The 20,420-nt window shown below is 37.0% G+C and overlaps 1 protein-coding gene across 1 annotated transcript in view; it reads right to left on the bottom strand.

The window, feature by feature from the left end:
- SYNPO (synaptopodin) overlaps window positions 1-17,748 on the bottom strand; it is a 95,277-nt gene extending 77,529 nt beyond the window's left edge. Inside the window, exon 1 of the mRNA XM_053718663.1 lies at window positions 17,016-17,748. Coding sequence (XP_053574638.1) covers window positions 17,016-17,598 — 583 coding nt within the window. The 5' untranslated portion in view covers window positions 17,599-17,748. The remainder of the gene's footprint in view (window positions 1-17,015) is intronic.
- Window positions 17,749-20,420: the final 2,672 nt, after the last annotated feature.

Below are 20,420 nucleotides of genomic sequence, written 5' to 3'. Positions count from 1 at the left end.
GAGAGAGAGAGAGACAGGGGGGGAGAGAGATAGGGGAGAGAGAGACATGAGGGGAGAGAGACAGGGGGAGAGAGAGAGAGACAGGGGAGAGAGAGAGAGAGAAAGAGGGGGGAGAGAGAGACAGAGGGGGGAGAGAGAGACAGTGGGGGGGGGGGAGAGAGAGAGATGGGGGAGAGAGTGAGAGGAGAGAGAGACAGGGGAAAGACAGACAGAGGGGGTAGAGATAGACCAAGGGGAGGGAGGGAGAGAGGAGAGAGAGAGACGGGGGATAGAGAGAGAGACAGGGTAGAGAGACAGAGGGAGAGAGAGAGAAAGACAGGGTGGAGAGAGTTAGAGAGAGACATGGGGGGAGAGAGAGAGAGGGAGAGAGAGAGACAGGGAGAAAGACAGACAGAGGGGGGAGAGATAGACAGAGGGGGGAGAGATAGACAGAGGGGAGGGAGAGACAGAGGGGAGGGAGAGGGAGACAGAGGGGAGAGAGAGAGACACAGAGGAGGGGGGAGAGAAAGGAGGACTTGAGAGAGAGAGAGAGAGAGAGAGAGAGAGAGACAAAGGGGAGAGAGAGACAGGCAGACAGACAGAGGTAGGAACAAGAGACAGTTTTATTGCTTATAGAATTCAACCTTGGACTGTTGATTTTAAAATACATTCCAGGAATATCATTCAAACAGGGGCTCCAGTGCTGCATGCCACCTCCTAAAAGATTACCACTTCACCTCTTAAGTCCCTCCCTGGCTTTATTTATTGTGGGAACTCAGGAGGCAATCCAGCTGACAAATGACATTTAAAATGAAAAAGACATCCCGCCCCAATACCCACAGCAGCCGGCTTAGAGGAGGAGCATTAAGCACTAACTGTGCCCAGCTTACCCTATAAATCTCATACATACCACATATAGACACCCTTATAACATACTGAGGCACACTTTAGGTTACCCTATACATCTCATACATACCACATATATTCACACTCTAGTTTACCATATCCAGTTAAAGCTATGTCAAACTGTGGCACTCTTCTGTACCCTATATATTGTATATATATCACATGTGTGTCCTATATATCTCATACATACCACATATAGTCACCCCACATACAGCCAAACACTCTAGTTAACCATATTCAGTTAAACCTATGTCACCCTGTGGCACTCTAGAATACACTATATTATATATTGTATACATATACCCCTATAACACACTGCGGGCTCTCCAGGGTACCTTAAAAACTCATATACATCCCTTCACACTATATTAGACCGTATACCGCACTGTACGCACACCGTCTCACCAGCCTAGGGCTCACTTACCTGACAGCTCTTCTGGTTCCAGATAACTTTCAGCATCAGTCCCGCAGATCACGAGGTAATAAGCAAGGCGGCAGGAGGTATTAGCCGAGCCGGCTGCCGTGCAGCTCACCTCCCTCATCTTGCCTAGCAGAGAATGAACTGAGGAAGCAAATGATGGAGGATACAGGCTTGGGAGAATGCACCAGGGTACATTAGTAGGCTTAACGCCAGTTTCCCACAAGACACTCCACGGCATGCACTGGGCAGGCGGGCGGCTCTGGCGACAAAGCAGAAATGAACCACTCAGCTCACTTCACTTTCCTGCAAGTCTGAGGGCGGCAGCCGGAATTACGTGATGTGAGCGTGACGCCGCCTGCCCCAAACCCACTCCAAACCCGCAATCCGCAAACCACGGCACTGACTGGAGAGTGAGTGACTGGAGTCAGGGTGGTAGGGACAAGACAAGAGAGGGGGCGTAAAAAAAAGTTTAAAAGTAAAAAAAAAAAGTTGTTAATTTTTTTTTTAAATACACTGACTTTACAGCCAGTGCCGTGGTGCCCCTCGCTGCAATGCGCCTGTAGGCACATGCCTACTGTGCCTATCGGTGAATCCAGCCCTGCCTGTGCCACAAGACACTTTGTGAAATTTCTGCCCTTCTATATCTGCCCTATGCTGGATGGTATTATTGTGAAGTGGAAGCATCCAGGAGCAAAAACCGCCCACCCAGGAGGTGGTAGACCCCACAATCTCACAAAGCAGGACTGCTGAATAGATAAATGAGTTACAAAGTCTGTAACAAAAAAGAGTGCTTTACCCCTGCAATTATTTAGGAAAAATTCTCACTGAATAATATTAGTATTGTTCAGTGAGAATTTTTCCTAAATAATTGCAGGGGTAAAGCACTCTTTTTTGTTACAGACTTTGTAACTCATTTATCTATAAATCTCCTTAGTGCTATATTGCCCCCCTAGCAGGTGCTTGTTGATAACAAAAATATTTGGCACCTATAGGTACTTACAATTAGTACTACTTTACCTACTATCTTGTTACTACAGGACTGCTGAATGTTGAAGCACATAGCACATAAAATTGCCTATGATCTGTTGCATCACTCACTAGAGAGCACCAAACTTCCCCTGATCCAGTACTGTGTGGCATGATGGATCATGCTTCACTATCTAGCAGTCTGATGGAAGAATCTGGGTGTAGAGGATGCCAGGAGAACACTACCAATCAGAATGTACAATGCCTACTGTAAAGTTTGGTGGAGGGGGGGGGGGATAATGGTCTGGGACTGTTTTTCCAGTAAAAGGTCATCTTAATGCTACATGATACAAATATATTTTAGACAATTGGGTGCTTCCAACTTTGTGGAAACAATTCGGGGAAGGCCCTTTCCAGTTCTAGCATGAATGTGCTCCTCCGTGAGTTCCATGAAGACATAGTTTGACAAGTTTGGTGTTTGGCAACATCATGCATTGCTATGCACGTCCCCCAGTCGGATCAATCACTGTTTGTACACAGAAGGAAGCAGGTTGCCACAAAAGTTAGAATGTTCCATGCTGTCCTAATGGCGTTAAAACTCACTGCTTTTGGGATGGCATCTAGGAGTTAAACTCTATTGCTTACACTAGCACATCCTCTCTGGGATCAATCAGATATTTCATGTGGTTTTCAGATTTTTGTGTGGGTTTAACTTCTCATCTATTTCTATTTACTTTAATGAGTTCAAAATATTTATTTTCAAGAAGAAACACTGAGATAATTTATTTTGAAACATGTTTGGGCAAAGATTGTCTGTAAGGAAAACTCCCTCCACTCTCTTGGTGTAAAGAAGTATACATCAAGTATATACAGTTGTAATTAAAATGATTAAAAACCCCATTGCAAATCAGGTGTATTGTCAAAATTTACAGTCTTCAGCTGTTTGCAATGAACAAATCAAACAAAAGCAATTGAAATAGCTCAACACAACAAATGCTTCAAGTGGTTTCCCCAAATTCAAATGAAAATGCAACTTTATTGAAGCCCTTCATGGCAAGCATCTTTAATACTTAGTAGAGCATCCTTTTGCTGTTATGACCTACTGCAAACAACATGCATAGCCAGACACCATCTTCTGGCAGTGTTCCTGAGGTATATCTGAGCCCATTCCTCATGAGCAATGGCCTCCAGTTCAGTAATATTCTTGGGGTTGCGTGCTGCAACCACCTTATTTAAATCCCACCAGAGATTTTTAATGGGGTTCAATTCAGGTGACTGTGATGGCCACTGTAGAATCTTCCAGGACTTCTTCTGCAACCAAGCCTTGGTGGAATTTGAGGTATGCTAGGTATCATTGTACTGCTGGAAGGTCCAATGACACCCAAGCTTCAGCTTCCCCACAGAAGGCAGTCATTTTCTGAAAGGATTTACTAATACTTCAATGAGTCCATCTTGCCTTCCACATGGTGCAGGTTTCCAGTGCTAGAGGATACAAAGCAGCCCCAGAACATCACTTAGCCACCACCATGCTTAACTGTAGGCAAAGTGTTCTTTTCAGCGTATGCTTCATTCTTCTTACTCCAGACATACCGCTGATCAATTGGGTCTGAAAAGTTCCAGTTTTGTTTCATTGCTCCAAATGAAAGGAATCACAAAACTTCTGTGGCTTATTAATATGATTTTGAGCATATTGGAGCTGACTTTACTTGCACCTTTGGGTCAGTAGTGGTGTACGTCTTGGAATTCTGGCATGGAAACTTTCTGCGTTTAGTACGCGCGTTACTGTGCCTATTGCCACTAAGTCTTGCTGCAGGTCTTTTCCAGTCACTCAAGGGTTTTTCCTCAACCTGCCTTCTCAGAAATCTGGTTACAGCCATTGATAGCTTCCTTATTCTGCCTTGTCCAGGTAGTGTAACCACTGTTCCTTTAACTTTGAACTTGCAAACTATGCTTCCAACAGTGTCTTTAGGAACATTCAGTGCCTTTGCTATCTTTTTGTATCCTTTTCCTTGTTTGTGAAGGGTGATGATCTCTTCTCTTAACTTTTTGGATCATTCTTTTCATTTAGCCATATTTCTAACATGCAGTCAAACATGTCTCTCAACAAATCCATGTGTTCTAGCTCAAGCATACCTGGTGCAAATAATGAAGAATTTGATTAGTTGCCACAGGTGTGTTTGAGACAACACCTGTTTTGCATAATTGTGCTGTTGTGAGGGATTTTATTCAGGGGGGTTGAATAATTTTGAGACCGCAGAATTCATTAAAAGTTGCACTTTCAGTTGAATTTGGGGAAACCACTTGAAGCATTCATTATGTTGAGCTATTTCAATTGCTGTTGTTTGATTTAAACTTGATTTGCAATGGGGGTTGAATAATATTGATTAAAACTTTATTTTAATTAAAAAAATATATAATTTAATATATATATATATATATATATATATATATATATATATATATATATATATCTAAATACTTAAAAATAAAAAGAATATTTTCTTCTATGTGAATAACATTGGAATGTAAAATATTTATAGCTCCCTTCAGGTTTAGCTCTGTTGGTCTAATGCGGTGTTGGGTTAGGGTATGAGTAATAAGTGTTTTTTCTTTTTCTTTTTAAACGGTGCACCCTATTGAAGTCTATAGGGAGAAGAAGTTAACGAGGTTGCTGTAAGTCCTGAAGTTAGTGTGTATCAGACTTTCACTCACGCACTAAGCCGGCCGCTTAACAATTTTACTTTGAGCGCCATTAGCAGGTGAGTGAAAAATGTAGTTAGCGTGCGAATTGCAATCTGGCTCATAATGTATAAACCTACAATATGATCAAACTGATTTTCTTCTCTTCTGTGAAAACACAAATGGGCAAAAAGAGGCTGTTCCCGGGTGGCAATTTGCCAAAGAACAAGCTATTGAGATTTTGTTCATTCCTGGTTGAGCTTTTCTATGTGTTACTATGTAAACCTACAATATGACCACACTCACTAGATTTTCAATCTTTTGTCTGAGGAAGGGAATTTGGTTCCCCAAAACATTGCATTATTAAATAAATAATTGATTAAAAATCAAGAGAGTGTTGTCATATTGTAGTTTTATCTATCTATCTATCTATCTATCTATCTATCTATCTATCTATCTACAGAGGTGTAACTAGAAACCACAGGGCCCAGGTGCAAGAATCTAAGAAGGTGAATTTGATACATATTTTTTTTTCTTTATTTTTTTAACATTTAACACAGAAAAGTCATGGGGAAAGCAAAAGAATTGTCAAAGGATCTGCGGGAAACTCTAACTCTAATAAAGAAGTGGAAAATGAGGGGTTCTGTTGAAACCAAACCACGGTCAGAAAGACCAACTAAATTTCAGCCACAACTGCCAGGAAAATTGCTTGGGATGCAAAGATAAACCCACAAATAACTTCAGGTGAAATACAGGACATGTGGTGTGGCTGTTTCAAGATCCACAGTAAGGAGGCACTTGAAGAAAGATGGAATGCATGGTCGAGTTGCCAGAAGAAAGCCATTACTATGCAAATGCCACAAAGTATCCCACTTACAATGTGCCAAACAGCACAGAGACAAGTCTCAAACCTTCTTTCACAAAGTCATTTGGAGTGATGAGACCAAAATTGAGCTTTTTGGCCACAACCATAAACGCTACATTTGGAGAGGAGACAACAAGGCCTTTGATGAAAGGTACACCATTCCTACTGTGAAACATGGAGGTGGATCGCTGATGTTTTGGGGATATGTGAGCTACAAAGGTACAGGAAATTTGGTCAGAATTGACTGCAAAATGAATGCAGTATGTTATCAAACAGAACGCCTCATTTTCCACTTCTTGATTAGAGTTTGAACACTGCTGATTTGCATTCTCAATTCCTTGGATATCTTTTTTATATCCCTTTCCTGTTTTATACAGTTCAACTACCTTTTTCCCACAGATCCTTTGACAATTCTTTTTCTTTCCCCATGACTCAGAATCCAGAAATGTCAGTGCAGGCCAAAATCACCAGGGTATGTAAACTTTTGATCAGTGTCATTTGGGTAGTTTCTGTTGTCATTATGATTTAAAAAGACTAAACACAGTTGATTGATAATAAATGGCTTCAGCCAAACACTAGCCATGAGTGAAATAAAAGTTTTTGGGTTATCATTCATATTCTCTGAAAAATGGCCAAGAAATCGTAAAATTCTGCCAGGGTATGTAAACTTATGAGCACAACTGTATATATATATATATATATATATATATATATATATATATATATATAGATAGATAGATAGATATAAATTAAACATACTAAAATACATATAAAACCAAACAAAGAAACATTAATGTCTTCAAATCCCCTCTTTTTTAAATGCTTTAATGGAAATGTACCATTTTAGCTCCACCAATACTTTAAGACTTTGCATCCACAGACCCTGGAAGCTGTAGTCCAGTCTATCAATAGACACGTTTTTACCTAGTTTTACACTGGACTTTTGGAGATATCAAACAACAACTGGCACTTATATATATATATATACAACAGCAATTTAAAATATGGGGAGGAAAAAAGTGAGTTTAAAATCCTCCACTAAATCCAAAATGTAGAGAAAATAACTCATTGTGTAAACCATTTACAAATCTAGACAAGTCAGAAGATTTGCTTTTACCCCAGAAACTCTCTGATTACACTGTTTCCAATGCAGCAAAGGATTCTGGGTGAAATATGCAAATGAGGTTCACAATGACTCACTTTTTTACTTCAAGCCTGCTTTTTAAGACAGACTTCCCTTTACGCCATAGCATCACCACATTACAAGCTTTTAAGCTTAGCTAGGGGTAATACAGTGATTCAGACCAATCCCAGACCAGCAATTTAAAATTTGTAAATGGTTTACACAATGAGTTATTTTCTCTACATTTTGGATTTAGTGGAGGATTTTAAACTCACTTTTTGCCTCCCCATATTTTAAATTGCTGTTGTATTTCCCCCAGAAAACAACTTTATCAAGCAGTGATTCAACCTACTCCCAGCTGATGAGTGGCAATAACCACGAAACAGCTGTCCTGGGATTGGTCTCAATCACTGTACTACCCCTAGCTAAGCTTAGAAGGTGTGTAATGCGGCGATGCTATGGCATAAAGGGAAGTCTGTCTTGTTTTACTCATTTCTGATGACCAGAAGCCATAAAAAATGGTTGGTATGCATGAAGAAACCCTTTAATAGAATTTCTATTTGTATGAAAATGCTTTCTTACTGAATGTTATTAAATCCTTCAGTTTGTTTATGTTAATGAACCACACGTTAATTTAGTTATAGCCAGACTGATGCTATTATCAGTGTTAAGCAGTGTTAAATAAGGAAATAATGCTAAGATGCTATTACATGATTAAATTGACATAATTGTGTGAATTGTACTTATTTCATAATAATAATGATTATGTTTTGCACCACTTTAGGTATAATGATTATCATATAAGTAGATCTGCTCATGAGTTAACTTTTAGGCTTACATTTTGAAGTTTTCAGATACATAGCTTGTGTTTCTACTAAACAACATAATATTATTACATATTTTAGATGCTTTTGGAGCAATCTCATAATCAATGGTGCCCACTTCTTGTGTATAATCTCTAGCCCTCACTGTGCCTGTATGTGCGCCAACACCTGTATTTCTAAATAGCTGACAGGGCTCTCAAATGCTGATGAATCAAAGAAACAGCACATCAGTCACTGGATGAGTACGTCAAAAGCAGGTAACATTGTTAATAACATATCTTTAAACTTAAGCAGGAGGTATTTAACCATTTACAGCATATTTATTGATCGAATATTTTTTTCTTGTCATAATTTGATGTGTTTCACTACACAATATAAAGTGACCTCAGGCCCAGTGGTAGGTTAGTAGAATCAAGCCCCATCCTCCTACTTTTAGTACAGCAGCTGATAGGTCAGCTATTGTGGGCTAACCATTGTGCAAGTTAAGCCACTCTTTTTCAGCCTGTCAGACAGAACCAGCAAGTCTCCTTCTCTTACCCCCCACGCACACAAAACCAACTGCCACAGACCTGAATAGTGGCCAGTGGTTTGATCTAAGGTTTGATGAAGGCATATGACTCACAGAAGGGCTGCAGGAGCCGGGTTGGTGGTGTAACAATTGGCTGACAAAAAGGATAGCATTGATGTGAGCAAATTGGTGTGAACAAATTTGGATGGTTTCATAGTGTAAAGGTTGGCATGCTAGAATTCAAATTTAGGATCTAAATTCAAATCTCAGTAGAACCTCTACTTTTTGAAATGTGTTGAACTTAACGATGAGCCACTGATTTATTACTTTTTGAAGCAGGACTTCTAGCATACCAAATAGATTACCAAGTACATTGTCAGAGGCCCTTAAAAGGACAGAAAACTCCAACATTTTCTTTCACAAATTGGATAGAATATACAATTTTAAACAACTTTTCAATTTACTTCTACTACAAATGCTTCATTCTCTTGCACTACTGGCAGCTAGATGAACACCTCTAGTTAGCCAATCACAAGAGACACATGTATGCAGGAACCAATCAGCAGCTAGCTCCCACTAGTGTAGGATATGTGCATTTCTTTTTCAAAAAGGGATAATATGAGAACAAAGCTCATTTGAAAATAGAAGTGAATTTAAAAAAGTGTCTTAAAATCTGAATAATGCAAGTTTAATTTTGACTTTTTTATCCCTTTAATATAAATATGCATCTAATAACTGCACATGAGCTAATTTTCTGATGGATAGATCAGCTGCCCAAGGATATAAGTGAAAATATGGATATTCAAGCTGAAAAGGTCTTTAATTATGCATAAAAGACAAGAAACAAAAATGTTTTCTCAGAAGAAATGACAAGAACACAGCATGCAGAGATGCCTGCTAGTTCTGGGCTTATTTATTGGTTATCTTTCAACAGCCTTTTCAGATCCAAAGAACATTATTGTTTTGGGATCTGTTGCTATGCAGATTAAAGGGCCACTAAACCCAAAATCTTTCTTTCATTATTCAGATAGAGAATAGAAATTTAAACAACATTACAATTTACTTCCATAATTTATTTTGCTTCATTTGTTAAATATCCTTATTTGAAGAAAAAGCAATGCACATGGTGAGCCAATTGCATGATGCTTCTATGTGCAGCAACCAATCAGCAGCTAGTGAGCATATCTAGATATGCTTTTCATCAAAGAATATCAAGAGAATAAAACAAATTAGATAATATAAGTAAATTAGAAAGATGTTTAAAATTGCATTCTCTTTCTAAATCATAAAAGAAAAAATGTGGGTGGCATGTCCTTTAAGGGCCATTTGATATATACTGTATATGCACATGTTTAAGACAGGGAAGTTTGCTTTCTACTTGTGGTGTAAATCTAGAAAGTCATACTTTAGAATCTTGTATTTTTCCATTGGGCAATTGTTCTATTGTCAAATAGTGATGGGCAGATGTTTCTAAAAAATTGATATTTAAAACGAATTTTGATACATTCGTTCGTTCGTTCGAATCGAATTTCAAATGTTTATATAACATTCTATATTCGGATTTTCGTTTTCAATTTTTTTTTAATAAAATTCGAAAATATTTGAATAATAAAATGTTTAGCTATGTATTTTATATCACATTAAGAGGCCTACTTATCAAGCCGTCAACCGCAAATACGCTGAAATTCTGCAGCATAATTGTGGAGAGCTTGATTCCCCTTAGTTATCAAAGCCTACAGACTGGCAAAAGTTGAAATCTGTGACGTAACATATGATCCGCCGGTCTCAGTCCGACACAGATCAATGCTTACATCACTACAGATGTTTTGAATGCAAATTCGGCACTATCTGACTACTTTTGCTAGTTAACAAATATCTAGCAGGTACGCTCGTGACTATTCCGGCCCAGCGTACCTGCTTTTCAATCCACCGCCCTGGAGGATGCCATAGGAATCAATGGGAGTCTGAAAGCAGCAAAAGCTCATGTTCCCTGCTGCCCGACATCCCATTGATTCCTATGGGAGAATAAAAGTTATTACGTTTACACCTAACACCGTAACATAACCCCCGAGTCTAAACACCCGTAATTTGCCGCCCCCGACACTGCCGCCACCTACATTATACTTATTAACCCCTAATCTGCTGCCCCTAAACCTCTGCCACCTACATTATACTTATTAACCCCTAATCTGCCGCCCGACACCGCCGACACCTACATAAATGTATAAACCCCTTATCTGTCGCCCCAACACCGCCGACACCTACATTATACTTATTAACCCCTAATCTGCCGCCCCCTACATTGCCGCCACCTACATTATACTTATTAATCCCTAATCTGCCGCCCCTTCACTGCCACCAACTACATTATACTTATTAACCCCTAATCTGCCGCCCGCCACCGCCGCCACCTACATAAATGTATTAACCCCTATCCCGCCGATCCCGGAGCCCACCGTAACTAAATAAAGTTATTAACCCCTAAACCCCTGGGTGAAGACTTCTACGGGCTTGGATAAAGTCTTCTGCCGGCTTCGATGAAGACTTCTCCCGGCTTCTTTGATGGTGGATGTTGGATCTTCAAAACTGTAAGTGGATCTTCAGGGGTTAGTGTTTTTTTAAGGGTTTATTGGTGGGTTTTAGTTTTAGATTAGGGTTTGGGCAGCAATAGAGCAAAATGCCCTTTGAAGGGCAATGCCCATACAAATGCCCTTTTCAGGGCAATGGGGAGCTTAGGTTTTTTTTAGTTAGGTTTTTATTTGGGGGGGGGGGGGTTGGTTGTGTGTTTTACTGTTGGGGGGTATTTGTATTTTTTATTTACAGGTGAAAGAGCTGATTTATTTGGGGCAATGCCCTGCAAAAGGCCCTTTTAGTTTATTGTAGGTTAGGGTTTTTTTTTTATTTTTGGGGGGGTTATTTTCATAGGGCTCTTAGATTAGGTGTAATTAGTTTAAATCTTTGATAATTTCTTTTTTATTTTGTGTAACTTAGTGGTTTTTTTTTTTTTTTGTAACTTAGTGTTTGTTATTTTTTGTAACTTAGTTGTTAGTTTTTTGTAACTTTGTAATTTTTTATTGTAGATTTAAATTATTTGAGTAGGGTTAGGTGTTTAAATATATAATATAGTTAATTTAATTTGTAGTTTAATGTAGTTTTAGTATAACAGTTAAGGTAGATTAATTATTAGTTTAATATAGTTTAATTTATTTTTAGTATAATAGTTAGGGTAGGTTAATTATTAGTTTAATATAGTTTAATTTATTTTTAGTATAATAGTTAGGGTAGGTTAATTATTAGTTTAATATAGTTTAATTTATTTTTAGTATAATAGTTAGGGTAGGTTAATTATTAGTTTAATATAGTTTAATTTATTTTTAGTATAATATTTAGGGTAGGTTAATTATTAGTTTAATATAGTTTAATTTATTTTTAGTATAATAGTTAGGGTAGGTTAATTATTAGTTTAATATAGTTTAATTTATTTTTAGTATAATAGTTAGGGTAGGTTAATTATTAGTTTAATATAGTTTAATTTATTTTTAGTATAATATTTAGGGTAGGTTAATTATTAGTTTAATATAGTTTAATTTATTTTTAGTATAATATTTAGGGTAGGTTAATTATTAGTTTAATATAGTTTAATTTATTTTTAGTATAATATTTAGGGTAGGTTAATTATTAGTTTAATATAGTTTAATTTATTTTTAGTATAATAGTTAGGGTAGGTTAATTATTAGTTTAATATAGTTTAATTTATTTTTAGTATAATAGTTAGGGAAGGTTAATTATTAGTTTAATATAGTTTAATTTAAATCTAAAGGTAAGTTTAAATTTATTATAAGATAGGGATGAGTTAATATTTAATATAAAGTTAGCGGGTTGTTAGGTTTAGGGGTTAATAGTTTAATTTAGTTTATGGCGATGTGGGGGGCTGGCAGTTTAGGGGTTAATAGGTTTAGTAAGTGTTAGTGATGTGGGAGGCCAGAGGTTTAGGGGTTAATACCTTTAGCTAGTTGCGGTGGGCTCTGGGAGCGGCGGGATAGGGGTTAATAACTTTATTAGAGTTGCGGTGGGCTCCGGGAGCGGAGGTTTAGGGGTTAATAACTTTATTTAGTTGCGGCGGGGTCCAGGAGCCGTGGGATAGGGGTTAAACAGTTTAGTATAGTGGCGGTGTTTAGTGACAGTATACAAATAAAGCTGTGAAAAAGCCGAATAGCAGTGAGATCGATGATTGTTAGTTAACAACAGTCCAATGCTCATCGCTCCGTACTTGGTGTGCGGCTTTTTGACAGCTTTTTATATAAATATGGAGAGCGTATTCAGGTCCGCAGCCGCAATGTTAGGCGATGTCAGGCGGGCGTATTGGTGCTGTCGAATGCAAGTAAGTTGACGGCTTGATAAGTAGGCCTCTAAACTTCAAAATGTAATATTCGAGTTCAAATGTGACATTCGTATTCAAATGTAACATTCAAAATAGTTTTTCTAGTCTACAACTGTGTTTAATAAATGTAATATTCAAAGACCAAAATCATTACATATCTGGGTATGTATCTAGTAGTGCTAGAGCAAAGCTTTCATCTATGATACTTCTAAATTTGACCCAATAAGACACAGGGAGAACAGGTATAGGTAAACCTAAGTTTAAATTTTAAAGACACAAATGGGGGTAAACACAACCACCCAAATACAACAGAGTGAGTAGAGAACTACAGTATAGGTATGAAATGTGAACCACAACATCTACACTGTATAAAATTAAAATACAATAAGGGTATTAGTCTTGTGTGTTAAGTTAATACTCTAATCCATATAGATTCTAGCTCTAAGCTAACATGCACCTAGGTTGCTGCTACCTCAGTAAAATGTTAGTAAGATTGGCCAGAGATAGAGATTGTACTAGGTGGCCATTATTTAACCTGTTTCCTAATGTATTAGTGCATAATACACACCCAAGGCTTTAGAGTTATCAATCTAAGTGATAAGGAGGCACAATTAACCTTTAACAGACATAAGTATATTCAATATAATTCTATATGGAACGCTGACGCAAAAGCTGGTGCCTTCTTCAATATAGATAGGTAATAGACACCTAGAGGTATATGCATAAGTATCACAGCCAGAAAAAACAGAAGCATAACACGCCATCATAATCCAGTCTAATATGTAATCATTGAGCTGCTTTAAGAGAGAAGGCTCATACAGGAGATAAGTGAAAATGTTTATCAATGTATAAACATATAGGCATGCATATATATACAGAGCATCAATTCTGCTATTGCGACTAATATATGAAACATATTTAGCCAGCATATGGCTTGAAAGGTGCACATCGACTGTTTCTGACATTCACCTCTGACTATTTAATAACTATACACTTTCCTCCTCTAATCTATAAGCTAACATAAGACTCAGGAGTGTGAATTCAAATAGTTTCATACTAGTGGGTAGGAGGATTATACACTGTGGCCACAGACATATCCATATATTACATAGTAAAATAAGGCTCCATGTTATCACAACCATAACTTATCAGCATTACATCTAACCTTATGATTGTATAACAGGTTGTCTGACAATTTTCTTTATGTGCTATCACATGTGGAGACAGACATATACTAACGCTAGAACCCAACACATCTAGTAAGACTCTAAAGAAATACATGCAAAGAAACTTAGATGAGTATACGTGTGGCAAGAATCAGCTGAAGCTAGCCGGGGCATTCAGCTGTTATAGCGTATCATAATTTATTTGTCCATATCCATTTTGAGGCGAGAGATTAAATTTATCCGTTTGGGCTGCTGTCTACCTCGAGGCATGTACTGTCCTAATTGAGGCTACCCGGGTTATGATCTTTAGCCCACACCTATGCGACTCCGACTCAATACAAAGTCTAGTGATAGTCCTTCAGTCTCGGGATACCGAGGGACAACAGGGCATCTCAAAGGACTCTGAAGCAGCAACAACACTGGCTGAGTCCCAATCGGCAAAAGAACGAGCAACGCCACACCACATGTGCACCCAAAAGAGCCGCGACAGACTGCAGAGCGACGATGTCCATAGATGCCATAAATGTTGCGGGCACTCCGGTCTCTGAAGTACGCAGGAGCCAAGAACCTCTCCAGGCTCAGGTTAGTGTCATATGGAGCCAAGCGGATGTAACTGTTATATAGAGTCCCATACGCATTATGCTTCACCAGTTTAAAGAGATGTTCCGCTTCTGCCTCTGGCTGACTTACGCTTGGCTCTTTCATCGCCGGGAGTGATAGACACATCTTCCGTGGCTCAGAGTAGTCCGGAGGAGTGCCATTCTGAAGCGCCATATTTCGGTCTGCCTCACTAATGGGAATTAACATCCCTTCGGTAGGCCAGGCTGGGGAGACCCTATCTTCACCGCTACATGCTGCCATAAGATCTTCAAAGTAAATATCCATTTTGGCCTCTAAGCATTTAAACAAGGTCTGCAGTGTGGCGTAAGATTCCTCCATTTTCAAGACTCATAGAGGGCCGCAAAACTCTTTGCCTATGACTCCTGATCTTATAGTGATGGGCAGGATAAACAGCTCTAAGGAGATGCAAAATAGTATCGGAGCAGTCTAGAAACTATTAGAAAGCTGCTGCAATGGTTGTGAACCAAATATTAAGTAGTAGTTGGCCTCTTCAGTTTACTGGCGATCAGAGCTCCATATGTTAGCGACCTTCCATGTTGGAGGTTGGCTCCGCCCCCTCAATAATACAATTTTTAAGAATATTTGTTCTTATCAACATTCGATTATGTAAATCAAATTTCTACAATAACATTCGTTCTAACATTCGAATTTTAATATAAACACATTCGCCCATCCCTATTGTCAACCTAGCAATGCCCATAGCGTTTAAAAAATTTCCAAATATATGTTTAGTCCCATTCATTAATATGCATTACATATTACTTAAATGTGTCAGAAATATTGTCTACAGCCTGCACCACAAATATTAAAATACCTTGTTTGTTTCTTTGTGAATCTAATTTAGATGTTTTAAATTGACTTTAATAAAAGCAATTAACTGAATTGCTCTCTTAATGCAACATAAAAGTCCTCATATTATTAAGCTTAATCCTGAAAGTAAATTGCATACAATTTTAATTTTAATTAAAAAAAGCCTTTTACTTTTAAGATTAGGCTTACTGATATAGGGGCATTAAGGTCTTTAAAACCATTCCCTTTTTGTACAATTTAATATTTGTACCATTGCTTCATTTCAAAGCGACCTTATCTGTTTTCTCTGGGCCAGCAGAACCTTCGTTTTCACAGTTTTTTGGATTAAAGAGGCATTAAAATGATATTATAATGTACAAATCACCCAGTCTAATTTGTTAAAGCATGTCATTTTTCATTACCAAATCTAATGATACAAACTATAGCCTTGATTACAAGTAGAGCGCAATCAATAGCACAGGATCACCTTTGCACCAAGAATAATGCACAATCGTTATTGCAAGTGGTGGTTAAATATTTAAACCAAAACATCTTAATGCCCTACACTTTTAGCGAACAAGGCAGGGAGTGCTATTAGCGGGCTCATAATAGCACTCATATTACAAGTGGTGAGTTAAAGGGACAGTCTGCACCTTAATCATCTTAAAGTCTAACTTTAGATTAGGCTGCAAATATCCTGACTCAGGGCCAGATTAGTGGAGCGCTATTTAGTGTTTTCACTCTCGCACTAACTGCGCTAGAAGTAAACTTTTTGCACTTTGGGTTAAGCTTGTATTACAAGTTGAAAACTAAAAGTTATTGCTTGTGCGCTTACCAGACGTTCTTAAAAAGCCAAACTAAGAATATCACAGATAACCTACTCCCCATAGACGTCAATGGAGGAAAAAACTGTGGAAAAACACCCCGCTTGCTAACCCGAACGCATATTATCAAGTGTGCTAACCTGACATAAAAACATATAATATTTCACATTCCATTATTCTTCACATACAAGAATATGTTCTATTTATTCATAAATACATATTTCTACATATATGATGCTAATTTGGTGCAATATATAGCTATGCCTATATATAGAGATGATTATATATAAGTATAGATATATACAGATATATATAGGAATATCTATTTATAAATATTAAGAATATATTCTGCTATGTGCAGAAATATTTACAGTAAATACACACTATAACACTTTATTAAATATGAATATTGCGTAAATATGATTTTACATGTTTTCATCTACTTGACAGCAAAGGGCTCCAATGCACTTATATATATATAAATATATATATATATATATATATATATATATATATATATATATATATATATGCAACAAGAAGGAAGTATACCGAGGCAGAGGGTAAAGTAAAATTCTTTCTTTATTGCAAAATCCAAAACGTATAAAATGAAACCTGGAGGTCCATGTTAAACAACGCACACTTACAAGGAGTACAAGTATGCTAACATGTTTCGGCACAAGGCCCTAATCGTAGCTACGATTACGGCCTTGTGCCAAAACATGTTAGCATACTTATCCACTTGGCTGCAATGTACAGTTCTAAAATCTACTGGTCAGTGTTTCTAGATATACAATTAGATCCTGATCTACCTCTTCTGGCCACAACTGCACTTCTACTGGCTTCATATACCATTTATGTACCAAAGTTCATAAGCCACAGCTCCTTATATTGCACTTTTGTTATACTCGTTATGGTGAGAGAAAATTCATGTAGATTAGTGTGTAAGGAGTAAGAACTTACATGATTTCCTTGTCTGGTGAAGAGTAGGGGGTGACCTTATATTTGTCACATGTTTTCTTTCCAAGTTGTGATCAACTGTTTCAGTTTTGTCAGGACATGGGTCCAAATCCACAGAGTCTTTAAGTGACCCAGTGGTAACTTCATCTAATGGTCTGTTTATATTTGAGGTTTCAATAATGTGCACATCTTTTACCATGTAAGGTAGCTCATCTTTATGTTCTGCTGTTTCTTCCATTATGTTCCTTTGGACTGTCTCTTGGGGGTGTTTACTTTCTGTCTCCTGTGGTTGACCAAGTATAAGTCCTTCATAAGCTCTTTGTACGAGCACAGTATCTTGATTTTCAATTTCGGATGACTTTGTGGGACTCCAAGATTCATCTCCAACCTCTGTATTTTCTTCAAAGACTATGTAGCCACAGGAATTTCCATTGACTTCCGTGTGTCCAACGAATGTGTTTTGTGAAGGTAGACTAGCTTTCAGCATCATGCCTTCTTCCTTAGTAGCTCCTCTCAAGCTCACTATAGTCACACCAAATTTGGGTTTTTCATGTATTTTTTTTAATGATAAAGTGGACACACACATTAGTCACCTGCATAAAATGTGCTTATATTTTATATTCTATTATTTGAAAACAGAAGATTCATCACAATTAAAGTCAGGGACTTTTGCATTCCTTTATACTTAGCAACCAATTTAATTGTTTCAGTTTTTCCATTGAAGAGGAACAAATGTGTTGGTTTATAACATTTCTTATAGCATTTTTCTATCCAGTAGTGTCCTCAATTATTTAGTGTGGGTGTGAATAATGTAAAGGAAGAGGTTGTGTGAATAGGCAACATACCAAAGGAAACATTGGCCAGAGGACAAGACCTTCTATGAAAAGGTTAATTTCTAAAGTACAGTAGTTTAGTTTTTCACTTATTAATGCGAGGTTCCACTTGCATTCAACAATAATATCCAATCTTTCCTTTTTAGCTTTTTTTTTTGGATGTTCACATTTCTTCCTGTTGTACTTCCTAAAAAACAGAAGAATATACAAAACCATCAGAATAATAGCAGGTGTTCGTGTATAAAAATACAATACTCTATTTTGCTAGGTCACTTTATTTTTAAACAAATACCTTTAAATTATTATGAATGTAACCTTTGCAAAGGGGATATATATCTAATCAAAAGTGTGCTCCCATGCAGCTTGTGAGCTAATCAGAAATAGGCATACATGCATATGCTCCAAACAGGTCCATTCTTATTTAAAGCAGAATGGGGGGTTTACAGCAGTTCAATTTTCAATGTGTGTTTAACCCATTTAAAGGTGTTAAAACATTAATTTATTTACAAATTATGGCCTAGATTACAAGTGGAGCGTAAAAATTGTGTCCTAACATAACTAGAGCGCAATTCATAGCACTATTATTTTTACTTCCATATTACAACTTAAAAGTAAAATGTTAGTGCTCAAGAGAAAGTGCTGGAGGTTAGATAGCGGAGCCGTGCTAAATTCCTCACCTTTTAGACTTCTATGGGGTACGCTACAAAACCCAGGCCCTGACTTTCACTTGGTCGCTAACCTAAAGGTGCACTAAAACACTAAGGTGCTATCTATCTATCGTATACCTCTGAGCCCTTTCCAATCAACACCTTGTCATATATCAATATATCATATACCTTTTATTTATATATATATATATATATATATATATATATATATATAAAGTATATATATTACTTTTAATATATTCAATATGAGTGAAATACTTTAATATTTAATATGTTTTACTTGTGTTTTGATATACTTTTATTTTAGCCCTAACAGTTTACTTCAGGTCCTGGTACACTGACTTTTCCAGCTAATGTGCAACTCATAACTCACCACTTGCAATAAGAGTGATGTTAGCGCGGCCACACTATTCATTAAAAGTATAGGACATTAAAAAAAAGTAGTTACCTTTCACTTATAATACCAGATTGTGCACAATTCTAATTGCAGGGCCATAATATGGATATCTCACCCTGCACTATCAATATCACTACACTTGTAACCTAGTCAAAAATGCTCTAATGAAATTGGAACATTTTCTTTTTACACTCCCTTAATTATTTTTTTTAAATACAATACACATTCAATACATATGCAATTTTACAAAGGGACAAAGTATATTCAATGGATAAAATATAAAAAAAACTTCTACAAATGCATCCTTTTTAAGGCTTTTTGTTTAATAGATACATTCAGCTGGAGTATACGGTATGCAAATAGTCACACCAAGTGAAAGGTCATTGCACTTACGTATATATAAACCCGAAACTCTCAGACAAGGTTTATGGACAAGCAGAAGTGCTTACAAAGAATGGGGGCTGGAGGTTGTGTTATATAATATGTAAGAGGTAAAATATTTTGGAAACACAAATACAATCAATATACATTGACACTTTATTTTATCTTTTATAGACCTTTTCCATTTGTTTTATATTCTTTTACGTGCAACCCTATATAAAATAATTCCCTGATTCCTAAAACAAAGATGCCTTGTATAAACAGTACACTGTGAGATTTTTTTTTAAATGTTTAGTAATAAATAATGAAACAACTTTGCAATACATTTTGCCCCCTTTTCATGTAATTTGTGCTCTGAAAATTGAGCAATTTCTAATTCTCAGAACTTGAAATGCAACCTGATGACTTGTCAAAGCTAACTCTGCTACATATCTATCCGTAATTGGATTTATCAGATAACAACTGCAAAACAATATAACTTTATGACAGTAGCTAGCATTGTAGTTTGTGGACTAAAGCCCAGATTGGCTCCTCCAAATAAGGGAAATAGTGGGTGGAGTTTGGCTATTGAAAAATAATTGCAGTAAAAGGATGTTAATTTGTTTTTTAAAACATTAAAGGGACAGTAAAGTCAAACTTAAATTGATTGGATAGAGCATGGCATTTTGAATTTTTTTCAAAATTATGTCTGTTATTAATATTGCTTAGTTCTCTTGGTATCCTTTGTTAAAGAGTAATTCTATGTGAGTTCAGGAGCATGCACGTCTTAAGCCACCTGGCAGCAATTGCAACTTTGTTTATAGCAAAAATATACACAGTTGCAAACACTGCTGCCATACAATGCTAAAAATATGTTCACTCTCCTGAGCTTCTATCAGCCTACCTATAACAAAGGATATAAATAGAACAGAGCAAACATGATAATAAAAAATAAGGAAAGTTGTTTAAATTTGCATGCTCTATCTGAATCATGAAAGTTTAATTTTGACTTTACTGTCCCTTTAAGACTTGGCTGATTCTATAACAATACAACAGAAATGTCTTGTAATTACAAGGTGTTTACTGTTCCTTTTAAGGGATATTAAAGTGAAGGGAAATGTTCAACTATCCCTATACACCATCAATTTAG

This window comes from Bombina bombina, chromosome 6, assembly GCF_027579735.1.
Source record: "Bombina bombina isolate aBomBom1 chromosome 6, aBomBom1.pri, whole genome shotgun sequence".
NCBI lineage: Eukaryota > Metazoa > Chordata > Amphibia > Anura > Bombinatoridae > Bombina > Bombina bombina.
Note: the sequence above shows the minus strand (reverse complement) of the source record. Positions and strands in the feature narration are given on the sequence as shown.